The sequence below is a fragment of the Pagrus major genome, chromosome 14, assembly GCF_040436345.1.
Source record: "Pagrus major chromosome 14, Pma_NU_1.0".
Classification (NCBI taxonomy): domain Eukaryota; kingdom Metazoa; phylum Chordata; class Actinopteri; order Spariformes; family Sparidae; genus Pagrus; species Pagrus major.
The window spans coordinates 22,917,741-22,937,024 of record NC_133228.1 but is presented as its reverse complement, the minus strand read 5'-3'; the positions used below and the strand labels follow the sequence as shown (position 1 = coordinate 22,937,024).

The 19,284-nt window shown below is 43.6% G+C and overlaps 1 protein-coding gene across 1 annotated transcript in view; it reads right to left on the bottom strand.

The window, feature by feature from the left end:
* The window catches only part of celf2 (cugbp, Elav-like family member 2), a 217,114-nt gene that overhangs the window by 6,749 nt on the left and 191,081 nt on the right, over positions 1-19,284 (bottom strand). The window contains exons 8-12 of the mRNA XM_073480483.1: positions 17,596-17,757; positions 14,967-15,030; positions 9,239-9,373; positions 5,243-5,371; positions 1,248-1,427 (exon numbers count right to left, since the gene is read on the bottom strand). Of these exons, the coding sequence (XP_073336584.1) occupies positions 1,248-1,427; positions 5,243-5,371; positions 9,239-9,373; positions 14,967-15,030; positions 17,596-17,757 (670 nt within the window). The remainder of the gene's footprint in view (positions 1-1,247; positions 1,428-5,242; positions 5,372-9,238; positions 9,374-14,966; positions 15,031-17,595; positions 17,758-19,284) is intronic.

The window sequence follows — 19,284 nt, the reverse complement described above, 5'->3', positions numbered from 1 at the left end:
ACATCGGCTCTCTTCAAAATAAGACCGAAAGTAATGGAGAAGCGTTTGGTTTATTTTTATAACTGAAAAATGGGAATAAAAATGTTTTTGGTCCAGTTATTCATCAAGAAATTCAACCTCTGGGTGTTTTAACGCTGATGTTATACTGATTTAAAACTAAATTCAGAACTCAGTATAGTGTTCGTGTCAGATATGCAGAGCTCATTATTTTTAGGAATTAAAATAAGATGATGTAGTTGTTTATTCTGAATATTTAGAAAATAGGCTAATCATGGATTAAAAGAAATCAACAATACAAAAATCTCTCTCCACTTCCAACAAAAGCACCCTGTAGTTCAGCGTTGTCTTTCTACTTAATTACCAGCTTATTTCTGTTTTTTTCTCATCAGCTATTCTTGTCAGAAAAACACATTATTTCCCCATAAAATGTGTGTTTTAGCAGCAGGAAACACTTTCTGGGTGCATTAGACTACAACAAAAATATTGAGGTGAGCATTCGGGTCCTGCTTAATTTGAAAAAAAGTGTTTGTTTACATATTAATTGTAGAAGAAATCACTATTATTATGAATTCCTTCCTGACATTTTAACTTGACGTTACAACACTACAGATTATTTGTTTTGCTTTACGATGATACTCCTTGTTTGCATCTGAGTTTAAAGGTCCCATATGATGCTCATTTCCAAGCTCATACTTTTAATTTAGAGTCCAAGAGAAAATGTTTACATGCTTTAATGTTCAAAAAGCTGCTGCTGCAGCACCTCTATTCACCCTCTGTCTGAGCGCCTGTCTCTTTAAGAGCCCCCCCTCCCGAAAAAAAGCCCAGTCTGCTCTGATTGGTCAGCTCTCTCAGGCCTGAGCAGGAAACGCCCACTTTGTTTCCACATCAGCTCTACTGGTGTTTTTGAAAAACCGTGGCCATGCTGGGGGCGTGGCTGACTGTATAGCTGTGACATCACAACGTCACTGAAGTCCTGACAGCTCGTTTGAAGACGCGGTTTTACATTTCCTCGTGGATTGAGCGCTTTAATACTTTCACATTATTGATTTAACACCCAGACCTTCTTTATAATCACAAAAGACATCTCACTGTCTACAATATGGGACCTTTAAACGTCTCATGTTGTCTGTTTGCTGCTCTACAAAGTAAATCCGGGAGGAAACTACATGTTTCTGCTGTAAACACTCTGAAACGCGAGTCCCGCTGAGCAGCAGTGATGTGCACGGAGATGGCCCCGGGCTACTGACCCTCTTTCTGGCTGCCGGCGGCCCCTTGCTGCTGCAGCAGGGACTGGCTGTAGAGGGTGGGCAGCGCTGCGGCGGCGTACTGCTGGATCCCTGAGTAAGCCTGCGTCAGCGCGTCCATGGTGCCCGCCGTCCCGTTGGTAAGCCCTGCGCCGCCCAGGCCTCCGTTTAGAGCCGCCATACCTGAGAGCATTTGAGCAACTTTACATAAAACCCAACAATAAAGAAAGAAGAGTGCACTTACTCATTAGCGCTCCCATTGAAGGTTGTGTTTTTACCACACATACACACACTAACACGCACGCACACACACACAGAAACCAACTGTTACCTGACGACACACACACACACACACACACACACACACGGACGCACACATAGACTTGTACTGTAAGTTACACACAAAAGACACATCGATACTGTGTACGAAACACGACAGCTCACAGGTCAGACAACAGGACACACACACAGTATTAGTTTAAACACAGTAAAGTACAGTATGAGTGTAGCTGATGACAGCCAGAGCTGCACACAGGTGTACTCCAGGTCAGAAGCACGCAGCGATGCATGCACGCAACACAGAAACACACAAAGAGGAAACAACAAAAGACTGAATGAAAAACACGGGACAACACACTTTGTGACACACTGACAGGTTGTTAGGGGACACTGGTGCTGCAGCTAGATACTCCCGTCCTCGGTTTGAAGGCGCTGTGACCGACTATGATGATTCCCAGAGTCGTTACTTCAACACTTTTAATTTGAAATTGGTAAACAAAGTCAAGCAGGGAGGATTTAAAGGAAAGATGGTACCATTTGCATCATGGGTAGTGTAGTAGACTTGCTTTTTCAGAGAAAAAAGATCATACTTCATATATTTTTTCACATTTTTGATTTCAGGCATCATATCAGACCGTCATGTTCAAACCAGCAATAATAATATAACGTTAGCTTGAGGTGATTTGGCCTTTCTCTCGTTTTATCGTCCAGACGGCCATTTTATTCATTTAAAGTTTGTTTTATTCAGTTTTAAAGCCTTGTGTAAAGTATTTTGCCTTGTTTGTCCTTCTATAAATGAATCGATAGTGGGGAATTATCCGAATGATGTATAAACCGAGACATAAACGCAGGACTTGCTGGTAGGTGTATTTTTTTTCATGACTCTCTCATAAAACGAGAAAGAAAGATACATATCGGCAGATTTGTTAGTGCGATGGAAGTTTAAATTGCACATAATCTGCATTAGTATCGATCTGTGAAATCCAATAATGGTTCGTCTTCACGATCTACCTCACAAAACCCTCGGAGATGCCGTAAGTAGACGATTATCTCGCCATACATCCAGAGCGGCTCAGTCAAACATCAACATGTGCTTTTTCCAGCCTGTGACGTCTCACTCTGGAGTGGGGGAGACGGGCGTGTGGAGCGTGGAGGGAGGTGGGAGGGTGTCTGGTTTAAAAAGTGAAGGAACGCAGCAGTAACACTCATTAGTTGCTTGTAAAGGCTTAATATCACGGCGGAGGGCAACTTGTCTGAGGGGGTCTGACATTGGCTTCGGCGTCCTGTCGCCTCAACGTCAGACACAGTGAAATAAATTATCACCGCGGAGCTCCGGATTATAGGTCACTCATTTATTCAGGAATAATTGCACCGGTGACCTTTGCAATTCAATTAAGGCCTAGATGTGTTTAAATGAGGCCGGTCGGCGGCGGGCGGAGGGACGAGGAGGACGAGGAGGAGGTGGGGGCCACGGCGAGGAGAGACGGGTCGAGCCGGGACGAAATGGGATGCAAAAACGGAAAGTTCTGTTTGAAAGACGTATGTGTGTGTGTGTGTGTGTGTGTGTGTGTCAGCATGTCCTGTGTTTCTGTACCTGCGCGCTGCTGGAGTAGACGCGTATATGATTTACACAGCGGATACAGCTACTCCAGCCGAGGAGCGGTAAAGGTCAGAGGAGAATAATGTGGTGGAGGAGGCCGGCGGTACAGGATCTCTGCTGTAATAACAGCGCTGATTAAGATCCCAGCCCCGTCTCCCCAGAGGTCAAAGGCAGGACACACGGCGCTTCAGCTCGGCGGACGCTGGCGGACCACACGGAGCGTGAAGTCGATATGAATCACACGCTGATAGAAGGAAGGATCTCTGCTCCGGATCAAACCGCGACAACATATAGGAAGACTTTAAATATGAACCAGCTGCAGTCGTTTTACCCTGAAAGTGACGCCGATGTGCCAGGATTGTGTTTTTATATCTTCTTCATGAGAAGGTTTTGGCAGGAAAATAGTCAAACTTGTATTTAATTGACATGCGAGTGATTAAGTTTTAATGTTTGGCAGGAAAATGGTAAATGTTTGTTTTTACTGGGCAGAAAGATTGTGATGAAACGTGTTTGTTTTCTTTGTACATGAACATTGTTAAAAGTTTTTGCAATGAAAATATAAACTTTATTTTTTTATATATTGTATAGTTTTTGTGATGAATTGTCAAGATGCCAAATTAGATTTTTTATTTTATTTTATTTAATGTTTGTGTTATTTATTTACTTTAATTTACTTTTTAAAACTTTCTTTTGGCATGAAAATATTAACTTTTGTATTTTTTTAAATGATTATTTTGATGGAATTGTCAATTTGATGTTGGGTTGTTTTAGAGTAAAGATGGACAATTTTCTCAACTAATGTTTGCTGGTTTGTTTGAGAAATCCCAATTGAATTATTTTATTTATGTACAGTCAAACTGTCATATTATCTATTTTTGTCTTATCTTTGGTCATTTTTGGAATGGAAAATGCTCCAAAGTTGTAATTCTGGCATCTGAATGAACATATTTTGTATTTTTTTGACATAAAATTTGTCACAATTGGAATTTTCGGCATGAAAAGTCACAGGTTTTTTATTTTCTTGCATGAAAGTTGTTTAACTGAGTATTTTTTTCCATAAAATGTTACTATAAATGGTCAAATTTAGTATTTTTTGCCACATAAATGATAAAATTATGTAGCTTTAGTATGTAATTCTGACATTTTGGACTTAAACCATGAAACTCGTCACATTTACATGGTAATCTAGTGTCTACAGAACTCCCTCGAACTCCTCTAAAGTTCAAACTCTTCTTTTAGAGACAACAACAAACACAAAAATGACACAACAAAACAACAGGATGTTAAAACAACAGACAACGACAGACGTGAGGCGACAGCAGCACGCCAGCTCCGCCCGGACGGCACCGCAGCACTCCTACAGCAAGCATAACCCAGGACACAACCAGGAAGCGGATGGAGAGATGGAGGAATGGGTGGATGGATGGATGAAAGACCCGCGGCCGGATGAGCTCATGAGGTCGCCGTCATCGAGAGAGTGAGGACAGTTTATTATCAGATCAAATGTTACTGAGACACAGAGAGACGACAGGTGGTTCGGTGTTTGTTGTGCATTTTTTAAAATGTTTTTTCAGTCTTTAATTTTGCAAAATACAGACTTTAATGTCTAAAATAAAGTAAATTAATGATTTAAATCTCCAAAGATTAATAGATTTTTGTCAAATTTCTTCCTTGAAGTTAAATCTAAACTGTGTCGTTAGAGTTTAGATTATTTCTACGTGGACTATAATATAAATCTGCACAGCCACTGACATCAGAGTTGGACGACTGCATGGGTTTTCTGATACACTCGGCCTTAGTTTGATGATGCAAATCTGCAGGTTCGTCTTTATCAAACTAAGTTTATTTAGGATTTAATGTACATTTTTAGTGACAAATCTTTAAAGTCAAAGATTAAATATGAGAAATTATCCGCTTTAATTGAAAAATCGTGTGCAAAAACCCATAAAAATCCAACTCTAATGAACGCCAGTCGCTGTGACGCGTCGTCTCTCTGCGTCGACTCGCAGGTTGAGGCGGCGATGTCGCCGTTGGAAGTGGGTGGTCGTGAGTGGAGGTGTAGGTGAAGGGTGGAGGTGGAGGTGGAGGTGGAGTGGCTGATGGCAGGGTGAATACTCACTGTTGATGCTACCTGCTAGTGCATTTATGTTGTTCAGGCCCACAGTTGCGCCTGCCAGGCCCTGCAGGGTGCCCAGAGAGGTCAGAGAGTTCATGGCACCGGCGTTGGAGCTGGCTGTGGTGCCTGCTGCTGGGGGGGAAGGGGAAGAGCAGGGAGGGAAGGAAGGGGGGGAGGAGGAGGAGAGTGAAAGGAGAGAGGAGAGGGGTGAGGACGGAGAGTAGGAGACAAAGAGACAGACTTGTTATACAAGCGTTTAACAAAACTCAAGGTTTCCTCGTGTGGAGGCTTTTCTTATTAAATACACATTTACAAAAAGCTGCTTTATTCTGCTCGGCCTTTATAGAGTTTGTACAGAAGGTGCTACGTGTACAATTTAACATCAGGAAACTGTCCTCATTTGGAAATATTTTATTAAAACTGCAAATAAGAACTGAATTTGCTGCAGAGGACACCGGCTGCCTGCCTCGACATTCCTACCTCTTAAAAACCTCCATTTTCCCGCGCTAAGACGCCCCTGTGAAGGATTATATTGTAGCCTTGTCAGAGGTTACGAACTCTGAAGAAGGTCTTTATAGTTTATAAGACTCCTCTGGTCAGATTTGTGAGGAGATTTGCAGGAAGTGGTCACTATTCTCTCGCCTAAGCTTAAGACATCTCTTCAGGATATGTGTCGAGCATAAAGAGTGAAAACTACAAACATCTACCTGACGAGGAGTTCAAGGGAAATGCGATCTCGAGGCAGCCAATTTCCTCTGCAGTGATCTCATTTAAATTGATGGTATGAATATAAAACAACATCACAAGTAGCACCTTTTAATTAATCTAACCGTGAACCTACATGTAGATACGATATGGAAGATGAACAACACATCTACGGTTGAAAAGAAGAGAGCTGTATGCTTTGTGTGTTTGTTTCAGCAGATATTCACAAAAGCAGGTAAACTGGAGGATTGCTGCATTCAAGGTGATGCTGTAATTGCAGTTGGAAAAACACAAGGACCATCCAAAAATTAAAATATAAAAAGCAGACGTATGTACAGAGAGGCAGGAGCACAATCAGAAGAGACTGTTTCGGAAAAAACTTTTGGACTTTCTGTCTCGAGCACAGTTGGTTTTTAAAATCAGCTGGTCGTCACTGACACCAAAAAAAAACGCACAAAACTCCAACACGGTGGACACAAACTCACACACACATACACCTGAACACACGCTGATGTGAAATGTGCGCCATACATGAAGTAACTATGTCGGAAGTGGTGGTGGTGGTGGGTGAGATGGGCGGGAAGTATGGTGCACAAACCTAAAAAAAACAAAACAAAAGATTTAATCTATTAATTTACCCTTGATCTCATCAAAGCGATGCCAACAAAGCAGGATTGCCGCTGAATATATTAAGACATGGTGTGATAAAGGCAGCATTATGTCGGCACATGGTGCAAAAAACAAAAACGCTGGCCTGTCTCCATGCAGAGCTGTTTATATTTATCAAACTGGCGTGACATTTCCAGCTTCATTGACACATGCAGTATATAGCGCCACTCATTCACACTGAGCGCTGAGGAGCTCAACCTGAGTGTGTACTATTCAAGGTTGGACTGACATTCAGAGTCAGGAAGAGAAAGAGAGAGCGAGAGGCTGGAATAAGAGAGGAGAAGGTGAAAAGTATGGAGAGAGAGACGAGACAAGAAAACGGGGCATTCATGCCAGTGCGAACCGGCTCGGTGGAGGCAGGAAGTGGGGATGGAAGCGGCGCGAGTGTTAACGTGAAGGAGGAAGAAGAGGAGAGAGGAGGGAGGGGAGGAGGAGGAGGAGGAGGATAAGGAGGATGGAGAGAGAGAGGGTGGTGGGGAGGTGGGTAGCTTTTCATATTCATGCTCTGTTGGGAGTGCGCTCCAAAAGAGACAGCAAAACCACGGCTGCTGGAGCGAGGCCGAGCCGACATGAAAGGGGAGAATGATGGAGCAGAAACAGGGAGCTTGTCAAAAGGAGGGCAGCAGCAAAAGACGAGGGCAACGAGAGGGAACACAAGGAGAGGAGGAGGAGGAGGAGGAGGAGGTGGAGGAGGAGGCAGTGTGGAGGGGGAAAAAAAAGGAAGGAGAGAATCTGAAGGTGGCGATATTTAACCTGAGCCGAGTTCAGACATCAACCTAGCAGTTTTTTTTTAAAGGGACAGTTCACTTAAAAATCAAAAATACATACTTCTCCTCTTACCTGTCCTTCTGTTTATCCATCTAGATTGTGTTAGTGTGAGTTGGCACGTTTTAGAGATTTCTGCCTCTAGATGGCGCTCGACTTTCCAGAAATCATGACCAGGAAGATCAAGTGCAAAGATGCTGTTGTGAGCAGTTTCACGTGGGAACTGTTTTTCTTTACGCATCACCACGCATAAGAGACAAGTCCGCATGTATGACAAACGCCAGTCGTCTGCCAATCGGGAAACATATCAGCCAATCGTGTTGTTGCACTGACACAAGCGCACAGTTAAGATTCACGGCAGTTTCGACCGATCCGATGCGGCTTCAGATGGACTTCTAATAAGCATGGAGGAGGAGGATATCTTTGAGCTGATGGCGTCACGTTAAAAGCACTCGTAAAAAAAAAAGTTAGTCATGAAAAACCTTTGATAGGGGCCTGGTGCCAAGATGGCTGCTGAGGGGCAAGACTCTCCCAAAAGGACCCTGGGCACATACGCCAAAAAAGTTTTCTAGCTTCCGAGTTGCTTCCTGGTTAAGCGGCACACTGAATATGTGCAGTAGAGTTTAGAAAAGTAGACTTTAAATTGTGATGATCATTGTGACAATCATTTTTCTCGGCTCAAAGAAAACGTGGGACGGATAAAAAACCTCCTTGGCTCAAAAATGAATAAACCAAAGAGTCATAATTTACCTTGTTTGCAGTTCGAGGTGTCCGGTCAACAGTTTTAAAGATGTCTCTTTTATAGTCGTGCTCTTGTTGGGCCGCAATACCACAAGTCGCCACTGGGCAAAATTGGAAGCAAGGCAAGGCATCTACTCATGGACAAGAGGCTAGGTAACTAAGCTAGCTAACGTCGCATGTGCACAAGCCTCTTGTTCGTTATTAGATACTTCACTCAGCGTGGTGATGGTGGGCGGGTGTAGTTCCTACGTCAAACTGCTCACAACAAGGTCTGTGGATTATCTACGGTCACCAGGTTTTGATCTCGGTAAAGAGACATTGTTGTTGAGTTTTTGTAGTTCCACAATATTGGAGAGAAGGCGGACATCTTTACAACCGATACCTCCAAAACTCAGCAACTCACACCAAAGCAATCTCCAGCAGATGGATGAATCGCTCTACAGGTCAGAGGAAACAATGCGTTTCTGATTTTGGGGTGAACTCTCCCTTTAACCCCCCCAGCCACAATCAGACAAAACACCAACACACACACACACACACACACACAAACACACCCCGTCCGCCCGGAAACAACACGTCTTATTGTCCTAAACTGTCTACATGGGTCTCTGGAGCTGGTGAGGTTAAAGGCACAAACACAGAAAATCACTACAACGCAAACACAGATCTGTACCTGACGGAAACATGTAAGCACGAAACACACATACATGCACACGCGCACACATATACAGTGCGTGTATCATGGGATGGTTGTGGTTTGTTGGTGGGGGGAAGTGAGGGAAGTGTTCAAAGACAGGAGGACGCAGGTAGGCAGCGCATCAACAACACAGCATGGTTTTCTCTATTAAGATGAAGGTCTGAGAAGCGGAGACGGTGGATACACACACCATGGCACTGTGCCAGAAAGGAGGTCAACAACACTGACGGAGATCTGAACAATGGAGATGGTTTCGGCAACGATGATTGGTTGATGGTTTCAGTGATGGCGGTGAAGTGCCGGGATCATGGGGGGCGACAACACTGGTAATGGTAACGGTGCAGAGCGGAGGACGTAGGCAGGCGTTGGCCCTCCCCTCCCCCCGGCGTCGGACCCCCCGACCTGAGTGGCTGCGGTGTTACCTGGGCTGGCCAACGCTCCCAGGGAGGCGGCGCTGGAGGACAGGGGGTTTGCGGTGGAGGGACTGGCTGAGTTTTGGGCCGCCGCCGCCGCTGCTGCTAAAGTGGCCAGGTTCTGCAACTGCAGAGCACTCATACCTGGAGAGAGGAGCCAGAGAGGGTGGTGTCAAACCTGGGGAGCGAGGCTGAGGCGTTGGCTGGGTCGCCTGGCCGGACCGGGACAGTGCACCAGAGGACAGCACTTGAACAACGAGTGTCCGGAGGTGAACAAGAATAACAAGAGGAGTGTGTGGATGTGCTGTACTTATATTTCCTGGAGGTAATCCTCCATGTTTTCTGCTCTATCTGAGACAACTTGAACGTATCTCTGCCACTGTGAGGAGGCTGCAGTGTGTGAAGGCAAACACTACAGCAGCTGATCTCGCTAATAAGTCCCACATGTGTTTAAATCAGTAAAAGCAGCTGTTGTAGTGTTTAGGTTTGGTGAATTTCTCTGAGGCAGAAATAATCTCTCTGATTTAATTAAACCTATATTCTAGAGGAAAAGCTCGGTGGAGACGGTTGGATAAATACAGGAAACTAACCTTTCTAGTCTGGTTATCTTGACCTTTTTTTTATATCACTTGAGATTCGACTTCTTCTTCTGTGCTCAGCTAAGTTGTGCTTTGTATAAATTAAGCATAATTACTCCATAAAAATCATGATTAAAGCCAGACTGATACTGGACCTCTGAGGCCGACACTGAAACTGAATATAAAATGGTGCCTTTGGGTGATGAGAGTGCCTTTTAAACATCCGCCAAGAGATAACAGGTTTTTTTTTGCCTTCAAGGCTAAATCTGACTGATTTACGGTTATCTGTTTCTGCAAACCACGCAATCGTACCAACATTTCTACAATATGTTTCCTATCACATTCAAATTACATGTATGTGATCTGACTTTCATTTCAGGACGTGGAGCTGATGGTGGTAGAGTTACGGGCAAAACCGCTGCCAAGCAAGAGACCACTGTCCGGGACGATGTTTCAATATTTGTAACCACTGGATATTTTTGACGAGACATTGGGACAGTTTCTGTCTGTGTTAGTGGCAAAAAAGCCAAATAATTCTGATGTACCAATGGTACAAGACGGCGAGATGGCTGCTGTCCGAGATGATGTTTAAACTTTTGTAAGCGTGAAACCACCGATATTTTTAACGAGACATCAGGATGTTTTTCATCCATGTAAGTGTCAACAAAACCGGATGTTTTTGACAAGCCCACTGGTCGAGCAGATGTTTCAACATTTGTAAGCGTGAGACCGCTGGATGTTTTTGATAAGACTTCGGGACAATTTGCAGTGGTGTTCGTGGCAACAAAACCGAGATGTTGGAAGAAGACAGCTCCCAAGCCAGAAACCACTGTTCGAGATAAGGTTTCGATAAATATTAGCATGAAACAACTGGATACTTTTGAGGAGACGTCGGGATAATTTCCAGCTGTGTTTTGTGGCAACAGAACCAGGTAAGCCAAAACATGATTTTTTCCTGACAAGTGTTTTACGTGTTAAATTTTGACATTACTCTAAATTAAGTTGTTACAACCCGTAATATAATAGAAGTAGAAGAAACAGACTGTATTTTACACTTGAATTGAAGAAACATGTATGTCTCCATCAATACTGATAGCTGTTATAAGCAGATTTTGACCTCCTGTCGGTATCAGTCAGGCTTTAATCACAATGGCACATGATTGAGACTTTTAATCATTTTACTCAATATTAAACTTGTCTCATTCAGCAGTCATACTGTAGTTCGGGGCACCTGCCGGCTAAACTCTCCTCACTGTTAATCTGCTCGCTGGCGTTAGAGCAGAGCTCCGTACTTAAGCATAATTAATGACTACATGCCAACACCTAAATGAATGCGAAGCAAAGGCTATAAAAAACCTTCTGTGAGTACAAGTCCACAACTCCATCTTTCACCTCACTCCATATAATATGTGTGTGTGTTTGTGCAAAGAAAAAAAAAAAGTGTGTGTGAACATTATGAAGGCCTCATAAAGCAAACAGTCACCAGAGCAGGAGTCGTTTCTTACCACGGAGGAGCTTCCCTCGGACTCATGAGCAGGTTAGGTTTTTATAAAGTTAAAAGGGTGTGGACACTGTCAATGTGAGGTGTATGTGTCGTATATACAGTCTGGATGTATATACAGTACCATGGAAATACACACACACTCGCACACACAACACAGTCACACACACGCACACAAATAGACGCACACAAACAAGACACCATGAAGAAGATCCATCTCTTCGTTTGACACCGTGGTGAGTGGTTTGAAGGTCGTAAACATCCCAACAGAGAAATCCTTCACAAAGACCACCGCACTGAGCTCAGCCAATGACAACAGATGGCTGAATTCATCACCGGGATTCACAGTTCTGATTGGTTAGTTAAATATAGAAGAAAAAAAGAGGCGACTGCCAGTTTCTACATGTCTTTTTTTTTCTTTTCTCGAGGTTGTCGTGACGAGCGGCTGCAGCAGGAAGTGGAAAAAAAAACAAAGTGCCGTGTGACTTGCGAGCGCATGAAAAGCCAAAACCAATCTCGTTTTCAAAGCGATTCTCCCCCAATTTTCTGTGATACCTCCGAACCTAAAGTGGATTTTTTACTCCTAAGAAAGATGTGAATAAAACAGCCGTCAAATCTTTACACTAATTCAGACGGCGTTTGTTTCTTTAAAGGCAGAAAATACAGCAGAAGAAGAGGCTGTTTCAGAGCGGCTGGTTCATGAAGAGAAGGCTGTTTGTAAGAGCTCTTCTTCATGGCTCTTTATTTCAACGACACAAATACAAAAGAAGGTTTTTATTCCGCTGCCGTCTCTCGAGGCGGGTTTGGAAAGTGGCTGGTAGGACCAGTTTGACCGCAGAGGATCGGATCCACTCGCACAAACGTTTCAGGGATAAAACCACGTCAGTGTGTTCAGGATGTAAACAGACAGATACTGTACAGCCTTCACCTCACCTTCATCTTCACCTTCACCTTCAACTCTTCTTCAAAACATTTCTTTCATTCCTGTTCTTTTCTTTTATATCTTCTCTTTCCACCCTTCGTTTATCTGATCCTTTCTGTACCTCTTCCTGCCTCCTTCCTCTTTTTTTGTTTCCTTTCCTTTCCTGCTTCCTCTTCCAAATCCTGTCTGCCTTCCTAGTGCCAAGTCTTTCCTGTCCTTTCCTCTTTCCTTAACCTTCCTGCCTTCTTGTTCTTTAACTTCTCTTTTCTTTGCTTCGTACCTTTTACATGTTTTCCTTTCCTTTCCTTTCCTTTCCTTTTAATCTTTCTTCTTCTTTCTCATTCATTCTGCTTTTCTCTCCTGACCTTTTCCTCCCCGTATTTTTCTCCCGTTTCCTATCACCTATTTATTTATTATTTTTCCGTCTTCCGTCTTTTTCTTTTATTTCCTTTCCTCCCTTCCTTCACCCACACCATTGTTGCCTGATTCCTTCTCATTTCCTTTTCTTTGCCTCTTGATCTGTTTTCCCTTCCTCTCCCTTTCATCATTTCCTTATTATCATTTCCCAAATCTGACTGCTATTCTCCTTCCTTTACCTCACTTCCCTCGCTTCTGCCCTTTTACCTCCTCCGCCTTCTTTCTCTTTAACCCTCTCGTTTCTCTCCTCCCGTCCACTCCCTGCTGTCTTACTTGCCATTGCCCTCCTCTTTTCCTTGACCTCTCCCTCACCTCCTCCTCTTCCCTCCTTCTTGTCTATCTTCCCGATTCCCTTTCGTTTCTTCTCTCCGAGCTGATGACAAAGACGACTGCACGCCGTCTCTCTTTGTCTCCCTGCTACCTCCCTCCCTCCCTTCCTTCCTTCCTTCCTTCCTCAAAGCAGCTCCACGCCAATACTTACGTACTTGCATTAGTCAAAGGTTATCTACCCTCATTGAACGTACATTTTCAAGACAGTCATAAGGAGAGGAGGAGCGGGCGGCAGATAAAAATAACTGGGTTAGAGGGGAATAAAGTCGAGCTGAGAGAGAGAAGGCAAAGAAAGAGAGACGGCATGAGACAAATACAATCTACTTCCCACATCAGAGTATCCGGGCTGTGCAGATGGTACGTGAGTGTGTGAGCGACTGTGAACACATATGTGTGCGAGGATGCATGTGTGTGTTTGTGTGTGTGTTTGTGTGTGTGTGTGTGTGTGTGTGTGCAGCCTGTATGGCAGCGCCGGGCTGCACCAGGCTGGCGTTGGCTGCGTCTAATTGAATGCTCATTGGTGTAATTGAAGCCTCTCAGCTCTGCAGCTCCTCGTGTTAAAGACTGGGACCAGATGTCATTCAGCTGTGTCACATCTCCTGCCAATCACTAATGCTCGCTCGCTCTGCCTCTCTCGCTCACTATCGCAGATGGAGGACCAACAGATCTCCAGATTCAGACACACGTTACTCACCCCTTGGTTGCAAATCCCAGAGCCTATTTATACGTGCGTGTGTGGAAGGAAGTGTGTGTTTTGAGCAATTTAAATCAGCCACGGGGAAATTGCACAAGCAATCGTAACTCGAGGGAACACGACACGAGAGCTGGAGGATCCTAGGCGGGGGCTCGCCACTTTAAAAAAAAACAACCTCCCATCACACTCAGAGCTGTTATTGTTTCTCTGCTGTTTTTTTCTTTACCCCGTTTTCTCTCTCAGCGTCAAATGACTACAATTAAGAGCCGACACCCCGCTGAGACGCTCGCAGAAGGGTAGAAGAAGAAGAGGGTGGAACAGACAGGGTGCGAGGGCTGCAGGGAGGCGTAAAAGGTGAGATAAAGAAAGTGCGATTGAAGAGGGTGGGAGGTGCAAGAGTATCTGCAAAAAAAAAAAGAGGCTTAAAATAAATAGAGAGGGAGGAGGAGGAGAGTTTAATGGAAAGAGAGAAGTCAGAGATGATGAGGAGAGAGTATCCGCCGGTCCCTGGAAGTCTTAAATAACCCAAATTTAAAGCCCGAAAAATTATATTTCTTAAAGACAGAGATTTTATCTTGTTCAACATTTAATAGGAGGCTTCTCGGCACGCTCAAGGCTTAGATTAATGCAGAACTGGGTTAATACAATATGCATTTTTTATTGCATCAGCCTTACTTCAGAGAATTGGACTGTCCCTTACCACTTTACTTCTTTACTTCCTTGTGTCCTTTAACTTATTCAACCCATTTAGAGTTTGAAAACTTTTTACTGCCTGGCAAAACAGGCGGGATTATACTGAGCTTATGTCTTTTTATTTTTCTGCTTCAAATGTCGTCCTTGAACCTGCAGATACTCAAGAGATGCAGATGACAGATCACAGAGACCCTCCACAATAAGAGAGAGCAGTAGATGGCGCCAGCCAGCAGTGCAAGATCTCCACCAAAAGGAGCCCACTTGAAACAATTTTTCTCCACTCCCTTTTTCTTTTTCTTCCCTCCTTTTTCTGTGATTCATCCATCCCTGCAAAGCCGCGGTGCTACTGTTACTCGCCCAGGGCACAACTCTTGTCTGGCCTCATTAAAAGATCAAGACAATTCTTAGCAACAGTTAATAAATCTTCAGGGCAAAGATCTCTCTTAACTCCGCCACGCGAGTTCATCTGTTATGCTCTTTGGTCCTCTTTTAGAAGTCTGTGCGAAAAAAACCAAAACAAAACAGAGAGGCGCAACAAAGAGTCCGTTGCTGTCGCACAAGCGTGGTTTCAGGGGAGTTTTACCAACTGATTTTTGACTCACCGGCCATCTGCTGGATCCCGCTGAAGGCTCCGAGGTTACCGGAGGAGGTTGCCTGCTGAAGCAACTGATGGCAAGAAAGAAAGAAAGAAAGAGAAGGAGAAAGGAAAAGAGAGAGAGGAGGAGGGGGAGACACGAGAGAGAAAAAACAAAGTGAGCTACACGGAGACAGAAAGCCGAACACATGTCTATACAATGCTACGCTGAGAAAGCTAAACTCGTAATGAGCGGGTTAGCAATGTGTTTTTTTTTTGCCTCAGTGCTCGATGAGTAAATGAGCTGCTAATATAGTTTGATCTCTCCTCTAAGCAAACACTGTTTGTATTCCACCATGATTCTTCCAGACAAGTTGAGCATGAAAGCTCTAATCTAGCCGACTAATTAGATTCCAAAACAAAAGTGGAATACTGATGCTGTCAAAAACTCATCCTTCAAAGACTCGAATTAACAGCAAATTAACATCTTGTTTCTATTGTGTGAGTCATTTTCAGTTTCTCTTCTCCTTCCAGAATAGAGCTTAATCTTCTCAAAAAAAAAAAAGACGAGAGGAAGAGGATTGAAAGAGCAGAAAAAATCTGGGAGCCCAATTCACAAAACACTTATCTCATTTCTACCCTCCCCCCCCAAGAAAAAATAAATCAATATCAAGCGAAGGAGGGATGTTTGTCGAGTTAATTGCACTTTCGATGGAAGATATTTGAGAATTTGAGTTCCCAGATTTTGGAGATGTGTGTTGTAGGGGAAGTTTGGGCTGTTAATTTAAAAAAAAAAAGTGAAGAGTCAAAAGGTTAGAGCCCAAGTCCTGAGTTTGAGGCTCTGAGGAGGTAAAAGGCTGCAGAAAAAATGAGGTTTCTGAACTTTAAAACAAAACCAGAAAAACCTCCCAATCTAACAAATCAACCGGCGAGTCTCAGACGCTGTGCAGCCGAGCTTCCACTGCAGGAGTTCTCAAATTGGGGGATCAGCGGACTCCCGGGGGGGATCCACGCCGTCCCCAGCCAATTTCTTTGTGTTTAATCCCACAAAAAGTCACAAGACTTTATCGCAATCAGTGAATAAATTGGAAGAATCGCTCTACAAAAAAAGGGGAGCCTCACTCTCGACTTTCCATTCTTACTGTCCTGAGTTAAACTGTGCATCTTTTTGAAACATGACATTTTAATGAGCTACAGTCAGAGAAGAAGACCTGTGTTTAGTTGTGTGACGACACATTTTGTTGCTCGTCTGACGGGGTTTAACATGATTTATTTAAGAAGGAGGAGGCCTTCGTCAAACAATAGGAAAACAGTGAACATTGCTAAATCAAATTTGGAAATACAGGAGATGATTTTAATCGGACGACGACTTGAAGGACATCAGTAAATCAATCCTGTGTCCTCGATATGTTGACGACTAAATGGTTTCATCACGTAAATATTTGGAGGAAACTCACAAAAACAATCGAATTTATAATGTATAATGACATACGAACAAAAACACAAAACTCTGCAGCAGGCGCAGCTTTGGAGAACCTATTATTGATAATGCATTAAACGTCAACAGTTAAAAAGTAACTAATACTCTGAGCAGCGTTTGAGAAGAGTACTTTTACTTTAGCGGTACGACACCAGCGCCTGCTGCTGTAAAGATCTTTGCTAGCGAGTGACCGAGACCGCGGGATGGATCGCGGTGAGTTAATGTATTTATAAGTGATTTTATATGTGATGTATGTGATCTGACCCGAGCACAGGCGCTAATGATAACTATATAAAAACAGCAGTCTGTTCGCTGATGGTCTCGTTTGCTGTTACAGGTCATTTATAATCAGAGACTGTTTCATAAATGCTTAAAAGTTCTTCGTTGTCACTTTAAGTATTATTTTAATACCAGTAGTTTTCCTTGTAATTGAGTAATATTTCAGTAATGTAACTGTACTTGAGCACAGATGTCCAGTACTAAAGATGACAAAATAGTTGATTTGTGATCTTGCAACCAGGTAACCTTTATAAAACCTTCATTTATAAATGTTAAATCAATAGTTAATCAAACTTAAGTTCAGTTATTTCAATCAATAAAATGCTTTATAATCCATTTATTAAGAAACTCTTTGTTGTAAAGTTGCAAATAATGATTCAAAACGTTAACAATTCGTTTTTAAGCATTTCATTGTTTGTTAAATGTCTAAACAACATAAATGTACCATTTCTTAATGATGGATATTTTAAAGTTCGACCTGCGACCACAATAAGAAACCGAAAATCTCCCTGAAAACGTCCTCGTATCGAGGATTTGATTCAGAATACGTTTGAGAGTTAAAACAGGAAACGAAGCAGCGTCCTCGCATCTTTTTCTCTGGTTGGAGATAATAAACACACGTTATCGTCTCCCGGCAGCCTCGCACCTCGTTCAGAGACCTCATTTCCTCAAAATGCTACAACCCCGAGAGGAGGGTGGAGGAGAGGGACAGTGACAGGGCTGAAGGAGGAGTAGCAGAACAAAAGGAGAAGAAGGGAAGGACAGAGTGTTTTGGGTTTTTTGTTTCAAGCTGGGTGTTTTCGATTGGGGCACTGACTGCGGCGGCGTTGGCCATGGGGCTGCAGTAAGGGGTGGAGGAGGTGATGGTGGAGGTGGGCGACGCGGCGGCTCTCCTTACAGCCAGATACTGCGGGGTGAGGCCGCCCAGGCCCGTCAGGCTCCCCCAGGTGGTCGCACTGTTGAGCTGCTGCATCTGCTGCGCCAGCTGCTGCTGCAGACGCCGCTGCTCCTTGTCCTTCTGTGTGTCGGCGAACTTCACCACGATGGGAGACGAGCAGCCCTGCAGGGGGGGGAGGAAGAGGAGGAGGAGGAGGAGGAAGAGATGAAGAGGAAGAGATGAAGAGAAGGAGGAGATGAAGGTTGAGGAGACGAGAAGAAGAGGAGAGGAAACATGATGAGCTTCACACACAGAAAACACATCTCAACATAAAGATGATTCATACAGTAAACACGTTATAATAAAAGTAAGAAATTAATGTTTTAATGAGGACACACACTTGCACAAACAAACACACACACACACACACACACACACACACACACTGACAGGGACAGAAACACAACACACACTTCTGCTTTAACAAACTTTACATCAGCAGAGAAAAAAAAATATTCTCAATTAAAACCTGCTCATGAAATTATCTCTCTCTCTCTCTCACACACACACTCACACACACAGACACACACACACACACACACACACACACACACACACACACACACACACACACACACACACACACACACACACACACACACACAGTCACACAGGAAGCTTGACTCTAAAGCCAGTGGGCTTTCTTCTTCCCCCACAAGGGCTCAGTTATCTCTGAGTCCAGAACGGTTTCACCAGAAAGAGATTTCCTGAGTTCTCCAACTATTTCATCATCTCATATGAAGAGAGACTTGATGTGTGTGTGTAGTGTGTAGTGTGTGTGTGGTTTAGTGTGTGTGTATTAGTGTGTGTATAACAGAGAGAGAGAGAGAGAGAGAGGTTGATTGGGATGACCAGAGGAAGATTTAGAGATTTGGACAATCAGAAGAAGTGAAGCTAATTGTCCGAATGTCTACCGTCAGAGCAGTGTGTGTGTGTGTCTGTGTGTATGTGTGTGTGTGTCTCTGTGTGTGTCTCTGTGTGTGTGTGAGATGAATGAACTGTCACACACAGAAAAAAAACATACAACACAAAACACAACGCTGCTGATGAAAGTTGCAGCGGCGGCTGAAACGCAGCGACGCTGAAACGAGTCATAATCTATCACACCACACCATTACTCACACCGTGCAATCAAAGCCTAACTAGGGGCAAATCCTGTTTGAAACAAAGGCAATCTGCCACGGGAGAATAAAAAACCTTTTGATTGAAACATTTAGTTTGAGGCGCGATCCGCGCTCGGCGGGGGAGAGGAGGGATTTGGCTACTTTTGCAGATAGCAGCAGCAGTCAGAGCGGAGATATGTGTCAGGAGAGGAGCTGGTGAAACGTGTCTGTGCAGGTGCAGGAAGGTTGGAGGTGAAGTCAAACGTGTCACTATGAGAAAATCAACTTCTCAGAGCTCGTACTGACGATCAGAATCTTTTTATTAGCATAATTCCCAGCATGCATTACATTTGAATTAAACATGAAATCTTTTCCTTCCTCTAGTTTGGAGAAACTTTAACGACAGACATGTTTTGTGTCTTTCCCACTTTTTAGACGAGCGAGGCTGCAACTAATCGTCATTTTCATTATTTCATTTTAGAAAATAATCCCGAAAAAAGTCCATTGCGATCTCCTGACATGCACTTAAGCACAATTTTGAGCTACT